Source organism: Heteronotia binoei, chromosome 13, assembly GCF_032191835.1.
Source record: "Heteronotia binoei isolate CCM8104 ecotype False Entrance Well chromosome 13, APGP_CSIRO_Hbin_v1, whole genome shotgun sequence".
In the NCBI taxonomy this organism is placed as follows: domain Eukaryota; kingdom Metazoa; phylum Chordata; class Lepidosauria; order Squamata; family Gekkonidae; genus Heteronotia; species Heteronotia binoei.
In genome coordinates, this window is record NC_083235.1 from 63,908,567 (window position 1) to 63,931,184 (window position 22,618).

At 43.3% G+C, this 22,618-nt stretch overlaps 1 protein-coding gene across 1 annotated transcript in view; it reads right to left on the bottom strand.

Annotated features, from left to right (window-relative positions):
- Positions 1-22,618, bottom strand: part of ABCC3 (ATP binding cassette subfamily C member 3) — a 117,437-nt gene that overhangs the window by 66,721 nt on the left and 28,098 nt on the right. The window contains exons 7-9 of the mRNA XM_060252100.1: positions 21,896-22,027; positions 17,446-17,664; positions 17,114-17,291 (exon numbers count right to left, since the gene is read on the bottom strand). Coding sequence (XP_060108083.1) covers positions 17,114-17,291; positions 17,446-17,664; positions 21,896-22,027 — 529 coding nt within the window. The remainder of the gene's footprint in view (positions 1-17,113; positions 17,292-17,445; positions 17,665-21,895; positions 22,028-22,618) is intronic.

Here is a 22,618-nt window from a genome sequence, read left to right on the forward strand (position 1 = left end):
ATACACCAGAGAAGTTATCATACTTCATATAAAACAGTAAACTATTATTGTCTGAGAAAATTACTTTAATTTTAATTAAATTTAATTTAATATTCAGAGCCTGAACCCAAGCTCTGGCTTTGATGGAATGTTGGCCCAATTCTAATCTGAGGGCAGTACTTGCTGCAGACTTCAGTATTCCACAGATCGGACATCAGAATTGTATTAGTGGTCCAGCTATGGTTTCATCTATTTTATGAATTCAGACTGCTGCTCCATATAATATTTGAGGTAGCATCGTGGTGTTGAAAACTGTAATGTGGCTGGGATAGGGTTGCCAAGTCTTCTTGATCCCCTGGTGGGGGACATTCGCATGCGTGATGCATGTGCACGTGATAAAATGATGTCACCCGGAAGTGATGTCATCAAAGTGGCGGCACTCGTGCAGGGCTGCTCTAGGCATTTCCAGGAAAACTCTATGGTTTTCCCAGATGCTCTAGCCATTTGGGAGGTTAAAACTCTATGGTACCTATTGTACCATAGAGGTTTACCTCCCAAATGACTAGAGCGTCCGGGGAAACCATAGAGTTTTCTCAGAAACGCCTAGAGTGGTCCCATATGGGGTGCAACCATTTTGATGACGTCACTTCCAAGTGATGTCATCATCCCAGCGACGCAGGGGGAGGTTTCCCCTGCTGGCCCAATGTGGGCCGGCGGGTTGAGAACCTTCCAGGCATGAGATTCCCCGCCCGGACTGGGGGCTTGGCAGCCCTAGGCTGGGAGGTATTGTCCAACTTTTCTATAGAAGAAACGCTTTATTGCTGCCCTAGAGCACGTTGCTGATGCCATAACAGCCTTATATTGGGGTTTCAAGATATATGATAATCAAAGGTTACTCCAAGATACTTGACAGAAAGTGTACTGATAATAAATTATCATTCATCACAAATCACAGATACCTTCATATAACACAAACTAATCCTTGGGGACCCCTTCATAGATCTTTCCAGATGATTTTACACCTTCATAATTCCATAATCAGCAAAACAGACATCAGGCATTAGCCAGGTAGTAAAATCTGCTATGTCAAAAACATGCTAAACGCTGAGGCAACCTAATGTCTAGTTATATCAAGGCCAATTTTGGCATCACGAAAAAATTTTTTAAACCATGAAGAAAATGGATAAATAGCCTACAGAAAATTACACCCTTCCAGGGCTTTTTTAAAAAGAAACAACCCAGCAGGAGCTTATTTGCATATTAGGCCATACCTCTGATATGACCATTTTTTGTAGAAAAGGCCCAGCAGGAACTCATTTGCATATTAGGTCACACCCGCTGATGCCAAGCCAGCTGGAACTGCATTCCTGCTCAAAAAAAGCCCTGGAGAAGACCCATAAAATTGACCCAACACATGGTTGTAGTATTCCTATTCACTTGCTGCAGCCACATGGGCCATCTGTTGCAGAGATGCAGCTTCCATGCAGCTAAGTGTGAGTGAAAGGGGGCTTTAATTTTTCTACCAGACAATCAAGGAATGGCTGAAGAGTTGCAGGAGTGTTCCTTAGACCCAGCTGAGGAATGAGGAAGAATTAATAAGTCCAGCACTGAGGAAATGCAGGTACAAACTGGTTGGCTGCTAAAGGAAGGGGGAAATCAAACCAGAGATCTGGGCTGAGCGTTAGGCTGAAGGATACTTAAATAGTGAAGAATTAATGGGACAAGTGGGTAGCAGTTCAGGTATGTGTGGAATGTGATTTATGAATACATTGTAAATGTCAGAACACTAAGAGGAAACTTGACATTATGTATGCAGAATTACTGTCAGTTGAGATAAGCCTTTTGCAGTTGCCTGAAGTACACAGCCCAGAAATTGTACTAATTATAAATATTAATACCTTCCACCTCTCCAAAGAAGATGTTTTTTTCTGTTGAATCTACTTTTTAAAAGGTTTGTTGGAAAGACAATTGTTGCCAGAATCTCACCAACATGAACACTAATGGATGCAGGTAGCACTTAGCCACATCCTTAGATGTAGGTCACAAAGTCCTCATACACAGCTGCTAAATGTTAGAACTGCAACTAGATTTTGTTCTACCCAGTCTTATACATTCCTGAATGCTTACATGGGAACACACCAGGGGCACTTCCATGTTTCAATCTGATAACCTTTTATGTAGTGAAACTCCCATTTAAAAAAAAAAGGAAAATGTTTGCTACTAAGTTACATAAAACCTGAAGGATTCATTAATATCAGGCCTTTTCTGGCATCCCTGATTTTGCTCTGATTTAGAACAATATGAAACTACTGGAGGATTGATGTGATGCTGTTTGTAAGTATTTACCAACGAAATGGCACAAATGCATCATACTCATTGTTGTTTGTGTGGCATGTGCCAGCATCTAATGCTTGGCTGCTATTTTGTTGAGTGCACTTGGGGCATGACGAAAACTATTGTTCAATGTAATTTAATTGTATGTGACCTCTGGGTCATCACAAAATGGGAACACAAATTTTAGCCTTGCAGTGCAGTCCAATATGCACATTTGTACACAAAAGCAACCACATCAAACTATAACATAATTAGAGGCCTAAACAGACTATATAACTACGAACTTAAGAAGAGCCCTGCTGGATCAGACCTATCCGACAATCGAGTCCAGCATCCCATCTCACACAGTGGACAACCAGTTCTTCTGGCTGGCCAACAACTGGCTATAGGGGCCAAGGCCTTCCCCTGACATTGTCTTTTTTTTTTTGTGACCAAACTTTTATTTTGCAATATATTGAAGTACATTCACCTATTCAGATTCAAATATACTTCTCCAATACATTACATATTTCCTCCCCCCCCCACCACTCTTATTCATGACCTCCGCCGGTACTTAAAACAGATTAAAAGCATATTAGAGGTAAATTCACAATTATAGAATCTTAGTGAAGAAATAAGAAAGAAAAAAAAAAAATATATATATATATATATATATATATATATATATATATATATATATATATATATATATATATATATATATATATATATATATATATATATATATATATATATATATATATATATATATCATTCACTAACCTTTTCACTAATAATCACTTAGCACTTATTAAACACATCGCACATAATTATTAATTCAGTTCCAGGGCTTCCTCTATCTTAGGTCGTTTTCGCACTTAGCGTTTGCTCCCCTTATTCCGCGGCGCAATTATGTCCGGATCATTTTTCTCGTTTTCGCACATTGCCTCTTTAGTGGAGTCGCTTTCCATGAAGCCCCGGCTCAAATCGTTTTCGCACTAGCATCGACTTGAGTTCGATGCCCTGTCAATCATTTTTTTTTTAAGCGCAAGTCTGGTTGCGTAACTACGTAACAACGTAACAAGAGCGTCACGTGTGCCGCTTCTGCTTATGGATTGGCTGCAGCTGTAGCATCCTCCACAGCCCTTTATGTGTTAACAGAAGCATTCACAGTGGAGAATCTGGATGTCAACTTCCCGCCACTGATGGTGATTGGCGGGTGCTCAGCGCGCTCCGCGGAGTCGTCTGGGTGTCCCCAGTCGCCTCCGCTGGCTGCGTGGACTAACGCTATTTCGTTATAACGAAATGGTTGCGCCATAATGAAATGGTTATGGCGACACACTACACGTTGTTCAAACTGGAGAAAGCTTTTACATTTAAGCCTCCCAGCACTAGTGTGTGCGTGTTTGGCAGGTTCTTCCCTTCCCAGCCTCGCTCCCTCCCGGGTGGCGAAGCTGGGATTTCCTTCGCGCTCTGCCCTTTCCCCGGCTGGCGCTTGCAGCTGCAACGGCGACCTAACGAACTAATGAAATGGTTGCGCCATAATGAAATGGTTGCGTTATAACGAAATGGTTATGGCAACACACTACACGTTGTTCAAACTGGAGAAAGCTTTTACATTTAAGCCTCCCAGCACTAGTGTGTGCGTGTTTGGCAGGTTCTTCCCTTCCCAGCCTCGCTCCCTCCCGGGTGGCGAAGCTGGGATTTCCTTCGCGCTCTGCCCTTTCCCCGGCTGGCGCTTGCAGCTGCAACGGCGACCTAACGAACTAATGAAATGGTTGCGCCATAATGAAATGGTTGCGTTATAACGAAATGGTTATGGCAACACACTACACGTTGTTCAAACTGGAGAAAGCTTTTACATTTAAGCCTCCCAGCACTAGTGTGTGTGTGTTTGGCAGGTTCTTCCCTTCCCAGCCTCGCTCCCTCCCGGGTGGCGAAGCTGGGATTTCCTCCGCGCTCTGCCCTTTCCCCGGCTGGCGCTTGCAGCTGCAACGGCGACCTAATGAACTAATGAAATGGTTGCGCCATAATGAAATGGTTGCGTTATAATGAAATGGTTATGGCGACACACTACACGTTGTTCAAACTGGAGAAATCTTTTACATTTAAGCCTCCCAGCACTAGTGTGTGTGTGTTTGGCAGGTTCTTCCCTTCCCAGCCTCGCTCCCTCCCGGATGGCGAAGCTGGGATTTCCTCCGCGCTCTGCCCTTTCCCCGGCTGGCGCTTGCAGCTGCAACGGCGACCTAACGAACTAACGAAATGGTTGCGCCATAATGAAATGGTTGCGTTATAACGAAATGGTTATGGCGATACACTACACGTTGTTCAAACTGGGGAAAGCTTTTACATTTAAGCCTCCCAGCACTAGTGTGTGTGTGTGTGGCAGGTTCTTCCCTTCCCAGCCTCGCTCCCTCCCGGGTGGTGAAGCTGGGATTTCCTCCGCGCTCTTCCCCCTCCCCGGCTGGCGCTTGCAGCTGCAACGTGGACCTAACGAACTAACGAAATAACGCAACAGCGGAAAAGCAATAATATCGCTATTACGCAAGAAATATGAAGTTTAAAAAAAAATGGCCGTGCGGGCACTTTTGGGAAGCGCCGCGAAGGGCTGATGATTGGCCAAGGGGGTGGATGGGGTGGGAGGACGGAAAGGGAGAGGGTGATGCCCACAAAGCAGTCGATCTGGCGTGGATGGATTTCCCACAGCAAACTCCGCGGAGTGGATCCGGAGTGGATCTGGAGGTTTTCAAAAACTCCGGAAGCAGGTGGATCAAGATACTCCGGCATGAAACCCCTGCAGCACCGGAGCAAACCACAGCGCCGGAGCAACAGGTGCGAAAACCAGGAAAAGATCCGGAGGTAAATGGGGTGCTACGCCGGAGTAAACGCTAGTGCGAAAACGGCCTTAGTCTTATCTTAACTCTCATATATATATATTTACTACGTAGCTATGTTCTACTAATACTTTTATCACAATAGCACAGTACCTCTTTATCTTTAAAAGTTCAATTAATGTTGTCATGCACTACTAAGTATCTTTTCACCATTATAAAATTTTTACACAAAGAGTCATCTTTCCCTAACCCTTTCTCTATAATTCCTTTAGTGCTTATTAAACACAAAACCCAAAGTTATAAAACCAAGTCCGGAATTCCAACTGTCTTGATTTTATCTTAACTCATATATACATAGTTACCATGTAACTATATTCTACTAATTCAATAATCACAATTCTTCTTTATCATTTAAAGTTCAGTTAATGTTGTCATAAACCACTAAGTGGCTCTTCACCCTCCATTGTATTTCCATGTAACTTTGGAATTTACTCCAGTCTTCTTTAAACTTCTCCAAATTGTTGTCTTTTAAGATTCTAGTAAGTTTGTCCATTTCACTCCAGTTAAGAACCTTTAAGACCCAGTCCCATTTTTCAGGTATTCTGTCTTGCTTCCACATTTGCGCATACAATGTTCTCGCAGCTGAAAGCAAATACCACAACAATGTTCTGTCTTGCTTCGGAAAGCTTTCCATTTGTAATCCCACCAGAAAGACATCTGGTGCTCTCTTAATATTATAACCCAAGATTTTCGAGATCTCCTGCTGAATCATTGACCAAAATTGTTTCGCCTTTTCACAAGTCCACCACATGTGGTAAAAAGAACCTTCATGCTTTTTACATTTCCAACACCTATCTGAGGCTTGATTATTCATTTTTGTTAACTTTTTAGGTGTCATGTACCATCTGTACAGCATTTTGAAACAGTTCTCTTTTATGTTATAACACGTTGATATTTTCATTGAATTCTTCCATAGGTGTTCCCATGTCTCCATTTGTATTTCTTTATTAAAATTAATCGCCCATTTAATCATTTGAGGCTTCACCACCTCTTCTTCTGTAGACCATTTCAATAACAGTTTGTACATCCTTGAAATCAATTTTTCATTCTCGCCCAGCAGCATTTTCTCCATTTCTGTTTTCTCTCGTCTTATACCTGTACTTTTAATGTCTTTCTCTATCAAGCTTTTAATCTGTAACAGCTGAAACCAATCAAATTTGTCCTGCAATTCTTCAACCGATTTCATTTCAACTTTGCCCCCCTTGAACTTTAGCAGTTGTTCGTATGATGCCCATTTCCCTTCCTTTACACTTTGCGGCATACTTATTACTTCAGTTGGCACAATCCAAAGTGGTTTCCTCTCATCTCCATATTTACTATATTTTTTCCAAGTATTCAGCAAACTCCTCCTTATATAGTGATGTGAGAAAAAACCATCCATCTTCTCTTTCCCGTAGTACATATACGCATGCCAACCAAATATATTTCCATGTCCTTCTAGCGCCAATAATTTTTTGTTGATCAAAGTCATCCATTCCTTAATCCATACCAAACAGAATGCATCATGGTATAGCATTAAATCAGGTAGCTGGAAGCCGCCTCTTTCTTTCGCATCTGTTAAGATTTTCATTTTAATTCTTGGTTTCTTGCCCCCCCAAATAGACTCTGAAATTTTTCTTTGCCACAGATTAAATTGTTTCTTATCTTTCACTATTGGGATAGTTTGAAATAAAAACATCATCCTTGGTAGAACATTCATTTTAATTGCAGATATCCTCCCCAGCATGGATATGTTTAGTTTGTTCCATTTTAACATATCACCTTCTATTTTATGCCAAAGCTTTTCATAATTGTTCTTATATAAGTCAATGTTTTTCATCGTCATCTCCACACCTAAATATTTTACCTTGGAGGCAACTTCACATCCAGTGGCATTTTGTAATTCTTTCTGTTTGTTTAGTGTCAGATTCTTAGTAAGGATTTTCGATTTTTCTTTATTGATATAAAAGCCAGCTAGCTCACCATACTCTTTAATTTTCTTTAACAACAAAGGCATCACTTGTACTGGGTTCTCATTGACGAACATCACATCGTCTGCAAAGGCTCTGTATTTATAGGAAAAACCTTTCAACTTCAAACCCTCTATTTCACTATCTTCATCGATTTGAGTCAACAAGACCTCTAGGGTCATTATAAACAGCAATGGAGATAGAGGGCAACCTTGTCTAGTGGCCTTCCCCTGACATTGTCTACTGGCTCTGGGATTCAGAGGATTAGTGCCTCTAAATGTGGAGGTTCTCCTCAGTCACCATGGCTAGTAGCCATTGATAGTAGGGTTGCCAAGTCCAATTAAAAAAAAAATCTGGGGACTTTGAGGGCGGAGCCAGGAGACTTTGGGGGTGGAGCCAGGAGACATTGGGGGTGGAACCAGGAACAAGGATGTGACAAGCATAATTGAACTCCAAAGGGAGTTCTGGCCATCACATTTAAAGGGACAGCACGCCTTTTTAAATGCCTTTCTTCCATAGGAAATAATTAAGGATAGGGGCACCATCTTTTGGGGCTCATAGAATTGGACCCTCTGGTCCAATCGTTTTGAAACTTGGGGGGTATTTTGGGGAGAGGCACTAGATGCTATACTGAAAATCTGGTGCCTCTACCTCAAAAAATAGCCCCCCCAAGAAGCCCCCAATACCCACGAATCGTTCTCCATAGGGAATAATAGAGTGCCTAGTAGGCATTTCCCTCCCCCCCCAGCTTTCTAAAGGGGGCGGAGGGCCTCCATACCAGGGAATCCCCCCTCCCTGCCCCCTCCCTCTCTCTCACACACAAACACTTACCGTACTTGGTCTTCTTCCAGCAGAATGTGCTTGCTGGGAAAACGAAAGCAAGGCAGCACAGGAAAAGAAAGGGAGGGGCCGTTCTCCATGGAAACTGTTACTTTCCCATGAAGCCCTTCCTGTTTCCTGTGCAGCCTTAAAGGGACACATTTTAAAACGGATCAGAAGCTCTACAACACAATGCCTAAAGGTATGTTCTCTCTCCCCCCCCTCGCCCCCAGATTTTTTGAGAGCGGGGGAGGAGGATGCAATTTCGGGGGTCCCCCGCCAGGGCGGGGGGGGGGGGGTTGGGAAGCCTAATTGATAGACTTATTCTCTATGAATATATCTAATCCCCCTTTAAAGCTGTTTATTCCTGTGGCCATCACTACATCCTCTGGCAGCGAATTCCACGTTTAAATCTTTCTCTGTATTTCCTTTTGTCTGTCCTGAACCTACTGCCCTTCAGCTTCATTGGATGCCCTCAAGTTCTAGTATTTGGGGAGAGGGAGAAAAATTTATCTTTGTCAAATCTCTCCATCCCATGCATAATTTTCTAAGCCTCTATAACGTTTCTGTTTAGTAGTCTCTTTTCTAAACTGAAAAGTCCCGGAAGTCTCCAGTCATTCCTCACAGGGAAGGCCCTCCAACCCCCTAATAATCTTGGTTGCCCTCCTCTGTACTTTTTCCAGCTCTGTCCTTTTTGAGATACGGGGACCAGAACTGTACACAGTATTTCAAATGAAGCAGCACCATAGATCTATACAGGAGCATTACAATACTGGCTGTTTTATTCTCAATCCCTTTCCTAATAACCCCTGAGTTTGCCTTTTCCACCACTGCAGTACACTAGGTTGACACTTTCATTGAGTTATCCATTATGATCCCAAGATCTTTTTCCCTCTCAGTCTCAGCAAGGTTGAACCCCATTAGTCTATACCTGAAGTTGGGATTCCCCCGCCATGTGCATCACTTTACACTTACCAACTAGGGCTGTCAGTTCGGTAAAGGCTTTACCAAATATTTACCGAATAGAAGCCTTTTCGGTAAATATTTGGAAACAAGTATTCTGTTCAGGCTTTCGAGCCTATTTTGTATTTCTGATTTCCAAATAATTATGGCATTATTTGGAAATATTTGGTAAAGCTATTGCTTCCATAGAAAACAATGGGGAAAGGCAAAAGGCAGTCTGTGATTGCCTTTCCTGCCTTTCCCTGGCCTTTTCCCGCCTCTGGCTGGGGTGAGTGGGAGGGGGGAGGTCTCTGACCAATCAGAGCCATGCATTTCTGCAGACTGCTATTACATGGTTTTGCAGGACCATGCAGGGCTGTTTCTGTTGTGCAAAGTAGGGGGAAGGGAAAAATTGCAATTCTCCAATGGAATTGCATGTTTCCCCCCTCAAGCCAATCAGATAACAGAACAATTTATTTTCAAACTGTTTTGTTCTGTCCATGGGCAGAGAGAGGGTATTTATTTACCATCTCTTGCCCCCTGAACTCCATTGCTGTTCCTGTTGCCATAAGAACGTAAGAAAAGCCATGTTGGATCACGCCAATGGCCCATCCAGTCCAACACTCTGTGTCACACAGTGGCCAATATATGTGTGTGTGTGTGTATATACACATACATACACACACACACGAACACACATATACTGTGGCTAATAGCCACTGATGGATCTCTGCTCCATATTTTTATCCAATCCCCTCTTAAAGCTGGCTATGCTTGTAGCCACCACCACCTCCTGTGGCTGTGAATTCCACATGTTAATCACCCTTTGAGTGAAGAAGTACTTCCTTTTATCCGTTTTAACCTGTCTGCTCAGCAATTTCATCGAATGCCCACGAGTTCTTGTATTGTGAGAAAGGGAGAAAAGTATCTCTTTCTCTACTTTCTCCATCCCATGCATCTTGTAAACCACTATCATGTCACCCCGCAGTCGACGTTTCCCTAAGCTAAAGAGCCCCAAGCGTTTTAACCTTTCTTCACAGGGAAAGTGTTCCAAACCTTTAGTCATTCTAGTTGCCCTTTTCTGCACTTTTTTCCAATGCTATAATATCCTTTTTGAGGTGCGGTGATCAGAATTGTACACAGTATTCCAAATGAGACCGCACCATCGATTTATACAGGGACATTATGATACTGGCTGATTTGTTTTCAATTCCCTTCCTAATAATTCCCTGCATGGCATTGGCCTTTTTTATTGCAATCGCACACTGTCTTGACATTTTCCGTGAGTTATTTACCAGCCAGAGAGAGACTGTGAGCTGGTGTCAAGCCTCTGCTGCTTTGGCACAGTGCTCTGCTGCTCTGCTCTCTGTAGCCTGGTGTGGTGATCCTGATCCTGAATCCTGGACCTGGACTTCAGCATCTGACTGAGATCCTTCCTTTTTTCTTTATTGTGGGGAAGGGGGTTGGGGAATTTTTATAAGCAGGTTTTTGTTTCTATCTTTTAGAAAACCTTCTGTTTTTCCTCCTGCTTTGGGTAGGTGTCTCTCGGCGGTTTTGTGTTTGGGGGGGTTGCTGGGGGGGGGGATTGGGGGTGGCTCTGGCCTGACTGGGATTGTATGTTTTAATCAATTTATAATTTTATCACATTGTCTAGTTTGTTAAAATTATTTTTGCTCTGCTCTGCTGTTTTGGGCCTCTGGTAGCCTGGCTTGGTCCCTTGGCAAAGGACATTTCCCCCTGCCATTTCCCTGTGGCCTGAGAGTCCCCTGCAGTTTACCTGCAGTTTTGGGGGCTCTCCCTCAAACCCCCTGTTCCCCAGCAGCCTTTGATTATGCCCTATGTTGCCACTGAGTTCAATGGCCCATAGGGTATAATGGTGGAATAGGGGCACCCTCTTTGGGTGCCCCTGGAGTGGGACCCTCTGACCCAATCTTTTTGGGACTTGGAGGTCTTGTAGAGGAGAGTCCCCTGCAGGTTCCCTGCAGTTTTGGAGGCTCTCTCTCAAACTTCCCTCCTCCAGGCTGCTTCCAATATACCTTATTTTGCCATTGACTTCAATGGCCCATAGGGTATAATGGGAGCTGAATACCGTATATATCCAAATATATCTGTATATTTGGATATATCCGAATACCACTATTAGGTAATATCCGGAATACTGAAAAATTTATTTCCGAATGTTTCTGAATAGGGATATTACCGAATTTTGGGAGGGTTGACAGCCCTATTACCAACATTGAACTTCAGTTGCTACATCGTCACCCTCTCACCCAGTTTGTGGGGGTCCTCTTGGAGATTTTCACAGTCAGCCTTGATTTTCATGCTTTTGAATAATTTGGTGTCATCTACAAACTTGATAACTACACTATTCACCCCCTCCCCCACCATTCGAGATCACTGATGAATAAATTAAATTTTACCAGCCACAATCAGGGCTGGCCGTAGGGTGCATGGCCAGCCACCCCCCGCTGCCCCCATCCATAGTGGTGAGGTTGGGCTGGGAGAACACCCAGGAAGGGAATTGGAATGAAGCCAGCAGCTGCACACCAACCAGCTGGCTTAGCTTTGCCTCCAGTGATAAAAAGCCAGCTGGCCGGTGCGCAACTGCTGGCTGCACTTTGCTTCCCTTCCAATCAGGAAAGAGGTGGAGCAAAGCCAGCAGCTCCACTTACCTACAGATTGGAAGGGAGGCAAAGCAAAGCCAGCACCTGCACACCAGCTGGCTGGCTTTGCTTCATCTCCCTTCCAATTAAAAGGGAGATGAAGCAAAGCCAGCTGGCCAGTGTGCAACTGCTGGCTTTGCTCTGTCTCCCTTCCAATCAGAATTCGATTGGAAGGGAGGTGAAGTGAAGCTAAGCTAGCCAGCTATTGCACAATCAGGCAAGTCATTTGCCTAGGGCGCTGGGGGGGAATGCCTAATTTGTTGCCCCCCGGCCCGCGCCCTAGGCAAATGCCTATTTTGCCTAGTTGAAGGGCCAGCCGTGGCCCCAATTCTGATCTTTTTGAGACACTACCGCTTACTTCCCTCCATTGTGAGAGCTGTCCATTGACTCCTACTCTTTGCTTCCTGTTATTTAGCCAGTTTTTAATCATAACAGAACCCATCCTCTCATCCCATGACTGCTAAATTTACTCAGGTGTCTTTGGTGGGGTACATGGTTGGTTTGCCAACTAGTTCCCTTCCTCTCTCCCTGGAACTTGGCTACAGTGATCCACACAATGGCCGCTTCCAAGTTAGACTACTTGGACTTGCTTTAGGCAGGGTTGCCCTTGAATCTGACCTGGAAACTCCAGCTAGTGCAAAATGTGGAAACACACCTTCCGACTGCAATGTTGGTGCAGGTTCACATTCAGCCAGTGCTACGCCAGTTGGACTGGCTACCAACTGAGTACTGGATTCAGTTCAAGGTATTGGTGCTAACTTTGAAAGCCCTATGTGGCCAGGGACTGACATATCCACAGGACCGCCTCTCCTCATATGTGCCCCATAGAACTTTATGCTCAGCAGAGCAATATCTACTGGCAGTCTCTGGCCCAAAAGATCTCTGCCCTGGCCCCAGTCTGGTGGAACATGGTCCTAATTGAGATCAGGGCCCTGCGGGACTTATTACAGTTCCACAAAATCTGTAATCTAACAAAAATCTGTCCGTTCCTGAGGACTGGAAGGTAGCAAATGTCACCCCCATCTTTAAAAAGGGTTCCAGAGGAGATCCGGGAAATTACAGGCCAGTCAGTCTGACTTCAATACCGGGAAAGTTGGTAGAAACCATTATCAAGGACAGATCGAGTAGGCACATTGATGAACATGGGTTATTGAGGAAGACTCAGCATGGGTTCTGCAAGGGAAGATCTCGCCTCACTAACCTGTTACATTTCTTTGAGGGGGTGAACAAACATGTGGACAAAGGAGACTCGATAGATGTTGTTTACCTTGACTTCCAAAAAGCTTTTGATAAAGTTCCTCATCAAAGGCTCCTTAGAAAGCTTGAGAGTCATGGAGTAAAAGGACAGGTTCTCTTGTGGATCAAAAACTGGCTGAGTAATAGGAAGCAGAGAGTGAGTATAAATGAGCAGTCTTCACAGTGGAGGACGGTAAGCAGTGGGGTGCCGCAAGGCTCGGTACTGGGTCCCATGCTCTTTAACTTGTTCATAAATGATTTAGAGTTGGGAGTGAGCAGTGAAGTGGCCAAGTTTGCGGATGATACTAAATTGTTCAGGGTGGTGAGAACCAGAGAGGATTGTGAGGAACTCCAAAGGGATCTGTTGAGGCTGGGTGAGTGGGCGTCAACGTGGCAGATGCGGTTCAATGTGGCCAAGTGCAAAGTAATGCACATTAGGGCCAAGAATCCCAGCTACAAATACAAGTTGATGGGGTGTGAACTGGCAGAGACGGACCAAGAGAGAGATCTTGGGGTCGTGGTAGATAACTCACTGAAAATGTCAAGACAGTGTGCGTTTGCCATAAAAAAGGCCAACGCCATGCTGGAAATTATTAGGAAGGGAATTGAAAACAAATAAGCCAGTATCATAATGCCCCTGTATAAATCGATGGTGCGGTCTCATTTGGAGTACTGTGTGCAGTTCTGGTCGCCACACCTCAAAAAGGATATTATAGCATTGGAGAAAGTCCAGAGAAGGGCAACTAGAATGATTAAAGGGCTGGAGCACTTTCCCTATGAAGAAAGGTTGAAACGCTTGGGACTCTTTAGCTTGGAGAAACGTCGACTGCGGGTGACATGATAGAGGTTTACAAGATAATGCATGGGATGGAGAAATTAGAGAAAGAAGTACTTTTCTCCCTTTCTCACAATACAAGAACTCGTGGGCATTCGATGAAATTGCTGAGCAGACAGATTAAAACGGATAAAAGGAAGTACTTCTTCACCCAAAGGATGATTAACATGTGGAATTCACTGCCACAGGAGGTGGTGGCGGCCACAAGTACAGCCACCTTCAAGAGGGGTTTAGATAAAAATATGGAGCAGAGGTCCATCAATGGCTATTAGCCACAGTGTATGTGTGTATATAAAATTTTGGGCCACTGTGTTGGACTGGATGGGCCGTTGGCCTGATCCAACATGGCTTCTCTTATGTTCTTATGTTCACAGGGCCTGTAAAATGGAGCTAGAGAAAACTGGTTTCCATCAACAGTAACTGGACTGTTATTATGTCTGCCCACCTCCTATTCAGTACAAGTAGCACAATGTATTTTCTGGCTCACCATCTGTTTATTAATAACTGGTTTCAAATGTTTATGTTTTTATGATCTGGTTTTATTGTTTATATTTTTATTGTGACTCACCCTGAATCTGCTTGCAGGGGAAGGTGGAATAGAAATAAAATAAATAAATACCATGTCAAAAGCCTTTTGAAAGTCCAGGTATATAATGTCTACTGGGTCACCATTGTGGACATGCTTGTTCACTTTCTCAAAAAACTCCAAATGGTTGGTGAGGCAGGACTTCCCTTTGCAGAAGCCATGGTGATTTTCACTTAGCAAGCTTTGTCCCTCTATGTGCCTAACAATTCTATCTTTGATTACAGTTTCTATTAATTTGCCTGAGAAAGACATTAGCTGACTGGCTTGTAATTTCCTGGTTCCCCTCTTGATTGCTTTTAAAAAACTGGAGTCACATTTGCTACTCTCCAGTCTTCTGGTACAGCAGCTGAATTTAGTGATAGGTTACATATACAGGTTAGTACATCAATAATCTCACATCTGAGTTCCTTAAGAACTCTCGGATGTATGCCATTCGGACCTGGAGACTTACTGGTTTTTAATTTCCCCAGTAGGTCTAGAATTTCATCTCTGGTCACCTCAATTTGGCTCAGTCCTTCAGACTCCCTTTCTGAAAACAAGCTGTGGCAGGGATACATGCCTCATACTTTCCACAATGAACACAGAAGCAAAGAAGTCATTTAGCTTCTCTGCCATCTCCCCATCTTCCTTTAGCAATTCCTTTATTCCTTTGTCATCCAAAGGCCCCACTGCTTCTCTAGCTGGTTTCTTGCTACAGATATATTTTTTAAAAAAATGTTTATTGTTTGTCTTAAGTTCCTCATTTTTATTTTTATTTTTTTGCATGTCTAACTATTAACTTGTATTTCTTATGTCAGAGTCTGTGGTTCCTCCTGTTCGATTCATTGGGGCATACCTTCAACTTTTTAAAAGACACCTCTTTACTTTTTATAGCTTCCTTGAATCATGGAGAACTTAGCAGTGCCTTTCCTCACCTGTGGAATGCCTTCTATTTGGGCTTCAATTAGTGTGGTTTTAAATAGCTTCCAAGCACTGTCTAGGGATTTGACACTCTTGTGTTTTCCCTCCAGCTTCCTTTTTACTATTCCCTTCTGTTTTGTAAAGTTCCCTCTTTTGAAATCTAATGTTTATTTGTTTTCGACATTAGAGGTAACTTTCCATTGATCTGAATGCTCAACTTTATAGCACTGTGGTCACTGTTCCCAATCTGGGTAACAACCTCTACATCTCTCACAAGGTCTTGAGACCCATTCAGAACCAAGTCCAAAATCACTACTTCTTTGGGGCTGATTCTGTGACCAACTGTTCCAGTGCACAGCTTGGAATCTCATTTCTACCGCATGACTCAAGCACATGTTTATCCAGTCAATGTAAGGGTAGTTGAAGTCTCCCAGTATAACAACATGATCTGCTTTAAACATCTCACTTTTTTCCTTCTCCATCTCAAGATCAGCCTCAAGGGTTTCAGCATGTGGGCAATAGTACACCCACACTTTTAAGTAACCTTTGTGGCCCAGTATTTCCATCCATATAGCTTCTGTTGGGGAGTTAATTCCCTTGATGTTTTCTAACTTATTTGATTCTACACTCTCTTTGATGTACAATGCAACACCACCACCAACCCATCTCTTCCTGTCCTGCTTATAGAGCTTATACCCAGAAATGACTGTATCTCATAGATTTTCCCCATTCCACCATGTTTCTGAGAGACCTACTATATCTGAATTGTCATTGAACACTAAGCACTCCAGTTCCCCCATCTTAGCTCAGAGACTTCTAGCATTGATATATAGACATCTATATGTCTATAGCAGGGGTGGCCAACGGTAGTTCTCCAGATGTTTTTTTGCCAACAACTCCTATGAGCCCTAGCCAGCATGGCCAAATGCTGGGGCTGATGGGAGTTGTAGGCAAAAAACATCTGGAGAGCTACCATTGGCCACCCCTGGTCTATAGACATCTCCCCTGCCCTCTTAGTCACCATTGTGCCCTCACTCCATAGTTCTATTATGCTCCTATCAATATTACCCTGAGCGTTTGCGCAATCATCCCTTTGGACTGACTTATCCCAAACCAAGATTAGTTTAAAAGCTGATCTGATATCTGGTTCCTTTTTATTCAAACAAAGCCCATCTCTTTTGTACAGATCCGGCTTGTCCCAGAAAGCTCCCCAGTGCCTAACAAATCGAAACCCTTCCTCCCAGTGCCATTTTTTCATTCACGCATTGAAACCCCTGATCTGTGCCCGTCTAGCTGGCCCTGTGTGCAGAACCAGCAGCACTTCTGAGAACGCTACCTTTGATGTCCTGGCCTTTAACTTTCTGCCTAGTAATTTATATTTTTCCTCCAGACTAAACTACTAGATGATCCCCATAACACCTAATCACAATAGACAAATTCAGGTTTTGCAAAAGCATCTAATGGTTCTTGTGTTAGCAGGATTATTTCTCGAAGATAAAATCATAACCCAAATGTGGCACATTTCCTCACCAAAGGGGGACACACTAGCTTGGTTTTTAATAATTTGCCCAAGTGCCTAACAAATTGAAACCCTTCCTCCCAGGTATTGGTTAAATACCTAAAAGGACTCCCACTAATATTCTCTGCTGCAGTGGTAGGAGAAAAATATTTTTTAAACTTGTTGCCATCACGTGTGCCTGTATGTAACTTCTTGGTACAACCTGAAAGTGACAATGGGTAGTTCTAGAAATCCCTGGAAACTCTATGACCACAGAGTTTCTAGTGATTCCTAGAGATACCCATTGTCACTTCCAGGTTGTATCCTGAAGTGACATTATGATCTATGGTTTTTAATAATTTGCCCAAGAATCTGACGGCATGATTTGTTCCAAAAAGAAAACACAGCTACAAGCACCTTTGCCCTTTGTCTACTTATTTAATACCAAGTACAATTCCTGCTGCAACTTGATTTATGCAAAATAGTTATCGGTACTTACCTTTCTGTAGATCATCCCTATGATGCCAGTTCTCAGTCTCATGCCAGTAATGAAGCAATACTGGAAATGCTGGTGAAGGATTATTGTCAGCAGTACAGCAGAGAAAAACATGGCAGCTGCAATCACATACCCCCACCATAAAGGGGCATCTTTATCCTTGATGAATCTTATTAATATGCTGTTGGGGGGAGGGAGAGAGAGAGATTAACAACAACAATGTGTGACGGGCGCATATATTCATTGTACAAACATGGGGCGAACAGGTGGCTAAGAAGCTGACATTTCATTGCCCCATATTTTAAACGTGACAAGACAGAGAAAGCAGACCTTACCTTAACAGTTGGGGGTTGACAAAAGACAAGAGATCTTGGATCAATTTGTAGAAGGAGCCAATTAGGAAGTAAGGTCCAAAGGCCCTGAGTAAGGCTTTGAGAAAAGAAGGCTCCTTCTGTTTTCTGCTACTGCTCAACAAGATTTCTGTTTCCTCCAGCCCATCGCCGATATTGTTCATCATATCGTTAGAACTTTTGGTATAGGATACTGCTTTTTTCCTAAGACAGTGAAAAAACATCGGTTGAAAAGGAGAGCTGCGTTAAAAACACTGACTGCATCTCTCAGATAATATAGTGGAATAGTCTATTACAGGGGTCCTCAAACTTTTTAAATAGGGGGCCAGTTCACTGTCCCTCAGACTGTTGGAGGACCGGACTGCCGTTACTGTACAAGGCTGCGGGCCGTCAGTTCTCCGTCTTCTGCATCTCTCTCCCTTCCCCACACCACACACCCCAGCCTGGGAACTCACCTCACCTCGGTATCACCTCACACTCTGTCTCCGCCGCCTCAGCCCAGTGCCGGAAGTTTAGGTCGAACGTCACTTCCGGTCCGATTTTGCCATAACCCGGCGGGCCGCATAAACGTCCTCAGCGGGCCGCATCTGGCCCGCGGGCCGTAGTTTGAGGACCCCTGGTCTATTATATATCTTTAGATCTCAAAGTGAGTCAGCCCAGGCCATCTTACTGCTCAGAATTCCTTACAAGCTGTGGTGACAGCCCTATTGCAGGGTTTAGAGCTGCCATTTTGCCTCTCGTGATCAAGCAGTTGTTTACAGTACAATCCTAAAGAGACTTACTCCAGTCTAAGCCCATTAAAATGAATAGGCTTAGACTGGTGTAACTCTCTTTAGGATTGCACTGTTAGTCCTTTAAAAAACCCCCAACATCATCCAGCATTAAGAATGCCAGCCCCAGTTTTTGAAACATTCTGTTAAAAACTTCATTGCATTTAATTATGTTATAGCAGCATATTTCAGTTGTGTTGACATAAGGCAGCAGATTTTGAAACTTCACGGTTTTCACAAATGGTCCCAAAATAGTCACGAATGTTGAAATATTATTCACGCAGTCACCGTATCAAGCAAGTGCAGCTATAAAAATGCATACTCTAACCTGTTGGGAACATTTGATTGATTCTATACTGGCCAGTTAGTGTGGCAATGATTATGAAGGTTAAAAGATTTCAAGTTAAACCTTTGACATAGAGCATTATTCTCAAGCCTTAGCTAAGGCAAACATAAAAACTTTTGTTTCTGAGAATTTTCTCTTCTAAATTAGCTGCTTGCTCAATAGAGCAGCAGCATTCCAAGAGTCAAAGTTTTCGATCTTATGCAGTAACTTACCTTTAAAGCTATTTTATTAAGTTCCTTATTGATTGACTGTACAAACACATGCCACTTTCCTATGTAGGCTCCCATACTTTCCCTCAGTTATTTTATTCTAATTGTTTCTTGGTTTACACCATATAACTGTCCCTCCTACCAGACCTATAGCTACAGTGGTTATTTCAGAGCATAGCCCCTCTCAATGTACAGTTTCATATTTAAAAAGTCCCTAACCTTTTTCCTTATGAAAATAAACCGGATTGATTCCTATATGCCTGTTCAATAATACTTTATTTTAGGCTTGCCAATCCCCAGATCCCAGTGGGGGTTCTTCAGCTTTCCCAGGTTCCTTCCTGCCCCCAGTCAGCTGGCCGGCGGGGGAAAGCCCCGTCCCCACAGCCACTATGTGACTTCCCACCTCTGGAGGCTTCAGTCTCCGATTGGAAAGGCTTCCTCTTGGGATGGTGTGTCTGTGTTACTTTGAAGAAATTTGCAGCAACTGGTGAGTAGAGACGCCAATCCCTCGCTTCAGAGTTGCCAGAAACGGGGGTGGGGGGGGGATGTCTGCTGGGCACTTCATTATTTCCTATGTGGAGATCGATTCTCATAGGGTATAATGGGGAATTGATCTGGAGGTATTGGGGGCTCTGAGGGGGCTGTTTTTTGAGGTAGAGGCACCAAATTTTCAGTATAGCATCTAGTGCCTCTCCCCAAAATACCCAAATTTCAAAACAATTGGACCAGGGGGTCCAATTCTATGAGCCCCAAAAGAAGGTGCCCCTATCCTTCATTATTTCCTATGGAAGGAAGGCATTTAAAAAGGTGTGCGGTCCCTTTAAATGTGATGGCTTTGGAGTTCAATTATGCTAGTTACATCCTTGCTCCTGGCTCTGCCCCAATTACTCTTGGCTCCACTCCCAAAGTCTCCTGGCTCCTGCCCCAAAGTCCCCAGTTATTTCTTGAATTGAACTTGGCAACCCTACCTTATCTGCATATTATTTCATTCTGTCTTCCAGACTTGTAAACAGACTTGTAAACAGTCTGGAAATATGTCACCAAGGATAATTATTCACCAAAATAATCCACATTTGCAGCATGTTGAAATACTTGTGATACTCTTGGCAACCTGTTTGATAAAGCCCTGGATATGGTTTCTTCAAGTTGCATTGTGAGGGCCTCAGAACACTTTTTTTAAGTAGAAAAAGATAAAACTTTTCCCTCTCATGAAATTCTCCTGATGTCTAAAGAATTACACATTTGTGCACTGATAAAGCCAGCAGATTTAAAATATTACATATTTGCTTTCGTTATTTTTTAAAAAAGAAACAAAAATGCAAAAAGAGCAGTTGCTAAACAATATGGAGTTTCAATCTTTACAGCTGACAGTAACACCCACATAATGCTCGGTGCTGCCAAAAATACTATTATAAGAAAGCAGCCATTATCCAAGGAAAACTTATACTAGGCAAAGCTAGACGAAGCAAAGTCAAATCCCTGTATTGGGAAGCAATAATTTTACTATAAAGGAAGGAATGATACTGAGGCCCACTTGTTACTTCTTATCTTTAAAATATCACTATGGAGAGAGCTTTTGTATGTCTGAAACTTAAGGCAGGAGAAGCATTAATAAAAACAGGTAATTTTATTCTCAGACTGGGTTAGTAAGGATGAGAGTCCTTGCCAAATTATCACGTTTCCATAAAGCTCACACAGACAATAGCTTCTGTGCTTTGATTTGGAACTGTAGCAGATTACCAGTATGCTGAGAAAAGACAGGCTCCTTTTTTTCCATGAAATATCTCCTGAGGAGCAGAGCAAACAGTTCACATTAGTCCCATGCCTGTCAGCTGGTCAGGCTACCAGGGAGAAAAATGGGCAGCAACATTCTGAAGGGTTAGGCTTTCAAAGTGAGAGTCACTGGGGAAACCTCTGAACATTTAAATATTCATGTAGGACTCCCTCTTTGACAAACACACACAAAATTTTCAAGACTGGTGGTATTCTTATGTGAGGTATGTCTGCGACCATGGAAACGTGGTTGTGAAAACAAGCAGACTCAGGGACTGATTTCGCACTAGGGCTTGTTCTGGATACAGAGCCCTTTTGCCCCCGGAACTTCTCTCCATTTTCACATAAGCTGCCACGGAGCTGGTTTTCCGTAGCAAGCGGAAACTGCTTGTCAGAGGATCTCGCTTGCTGAGGAATAGCAGGGTGCCAACTCACAGCTCCGGGGCAACTTGTGCGAAAACAGAGAGAAGCCCCAGGAGCAAAACGGCTCTCCACCCGGAACAAGCCTAGTGTGAAATCGGTCTCTGTTTCAGTGTTCATGCTGTGCTTGTCTTTGTGCCGCTATCAGGCTTGGGACAGTTGTAATCAAAGCTATGCCTGGTGTGTGTGTCCTTCAAACCAGGGTCTCTGGAGTCAACTGTTAGAACTGGAGGCTAAAGATGGAGCTGTGACTAGCTTGACAGGGAATTAAGCCGGAGCCTGAAGTGCAGCTAATAGAATGTACTGTTTATGCAGGCAAAGGGAGAAGGCCAAGCTCCTAGTACCAGAAAGTTAGTATGAAGTTACAGATCTCGGGATGTTATCAAGATACCTCCTAGTGACATCTGTCTTCTATTATTTCCTGGGACAACGACAAGCATTATACCAACACCAGCATCCCTTTCATCTGTACAGTGCTAATGTAGAGAAGTACTTATCTCACATTGATGTTTAAGTTTACATTTCTATTTAATGCCTATGCTAGAGAAAATCTAGTTCCCTCTCCAAAAAGGCACACTAGGAAACCTTTGAGACAGAGGGTGCATTCACACTACACTAAATGATGTGTTTTGCAACTGGACTTTTGCTGTTTTTACCCAGTAAAAATCCAGTTGCAAAACGAATCATTTAGTGCAGTGTGGAGGTGCCCAGGGAGACATCAAGTCCTGCCCTGAACTCAGAAGTCTTTTTTCTTTTCCTGTTTTTGCATCATACACTCTTTATTGGGGAGAAAAGCAGCATACAAATGCTTGAACAAATACCATTTTGATTTCATTATAAACACAGAATAAAGTCCTAGTTTATCGATAAAAACAAAAAAAATAAGATATGCTTATTTTAAGAAAAAGTTAACTTACTGTTGCACCGCTTGCTTCTGTCTATCCCATTCTTTCTGGAGCTTCTGTACTATCACTTCAGATTTATCATCCTCATTCAGAGACCACAAATCTTTTTCTTCAAGAGGCTTTTTATATCCCTGGATTGCCATACTGCATTACAGAAGATAAACCAGATCAGTTATTCCCCACCTCTTCATTCCACATTATCTAGGACAACCTACTGATGTCATACAGCTGTGCACTTCTGTGCCCCAAGTTATCCTCTGCCATTGGTGCAATATGAGAAAATGTACAATGCTGTGAAATCAAAGGGTGTGATCACATGAGAGACACCCCTCCCCTCTGAATTAAACAGGCACAAGCACACATGCACATCGGCCCCCTGCATCCCCACCTTGTCGTAGGACAGGCTGGGACTGGATTAAATAGCCACCGGGAACGTAGCAAATCTCCAAAGTGCATGCATGGTGCATTTCCCAACTGTCTGAACAGCCAGGGTACATGATGCATGTGCCCTGCATGTTCAGGAGCAGTCAGAATGCTCTTCTGGACAGCACGGCGGGGGCTGTGTGATTGCTGCAGCGCATATCGAACAGCACTGGCTTTTTCATAGCAAGGAGACCACCGTGGCAAATCCCCAGTGTGATCACACCCAAAAATGACCTGGCAGTTCATGACTAAGAAGTTCTGATCTGACTGCAAGTACAAAAAGGTGACAAATGTGCTAAGGGGTACTTAAGA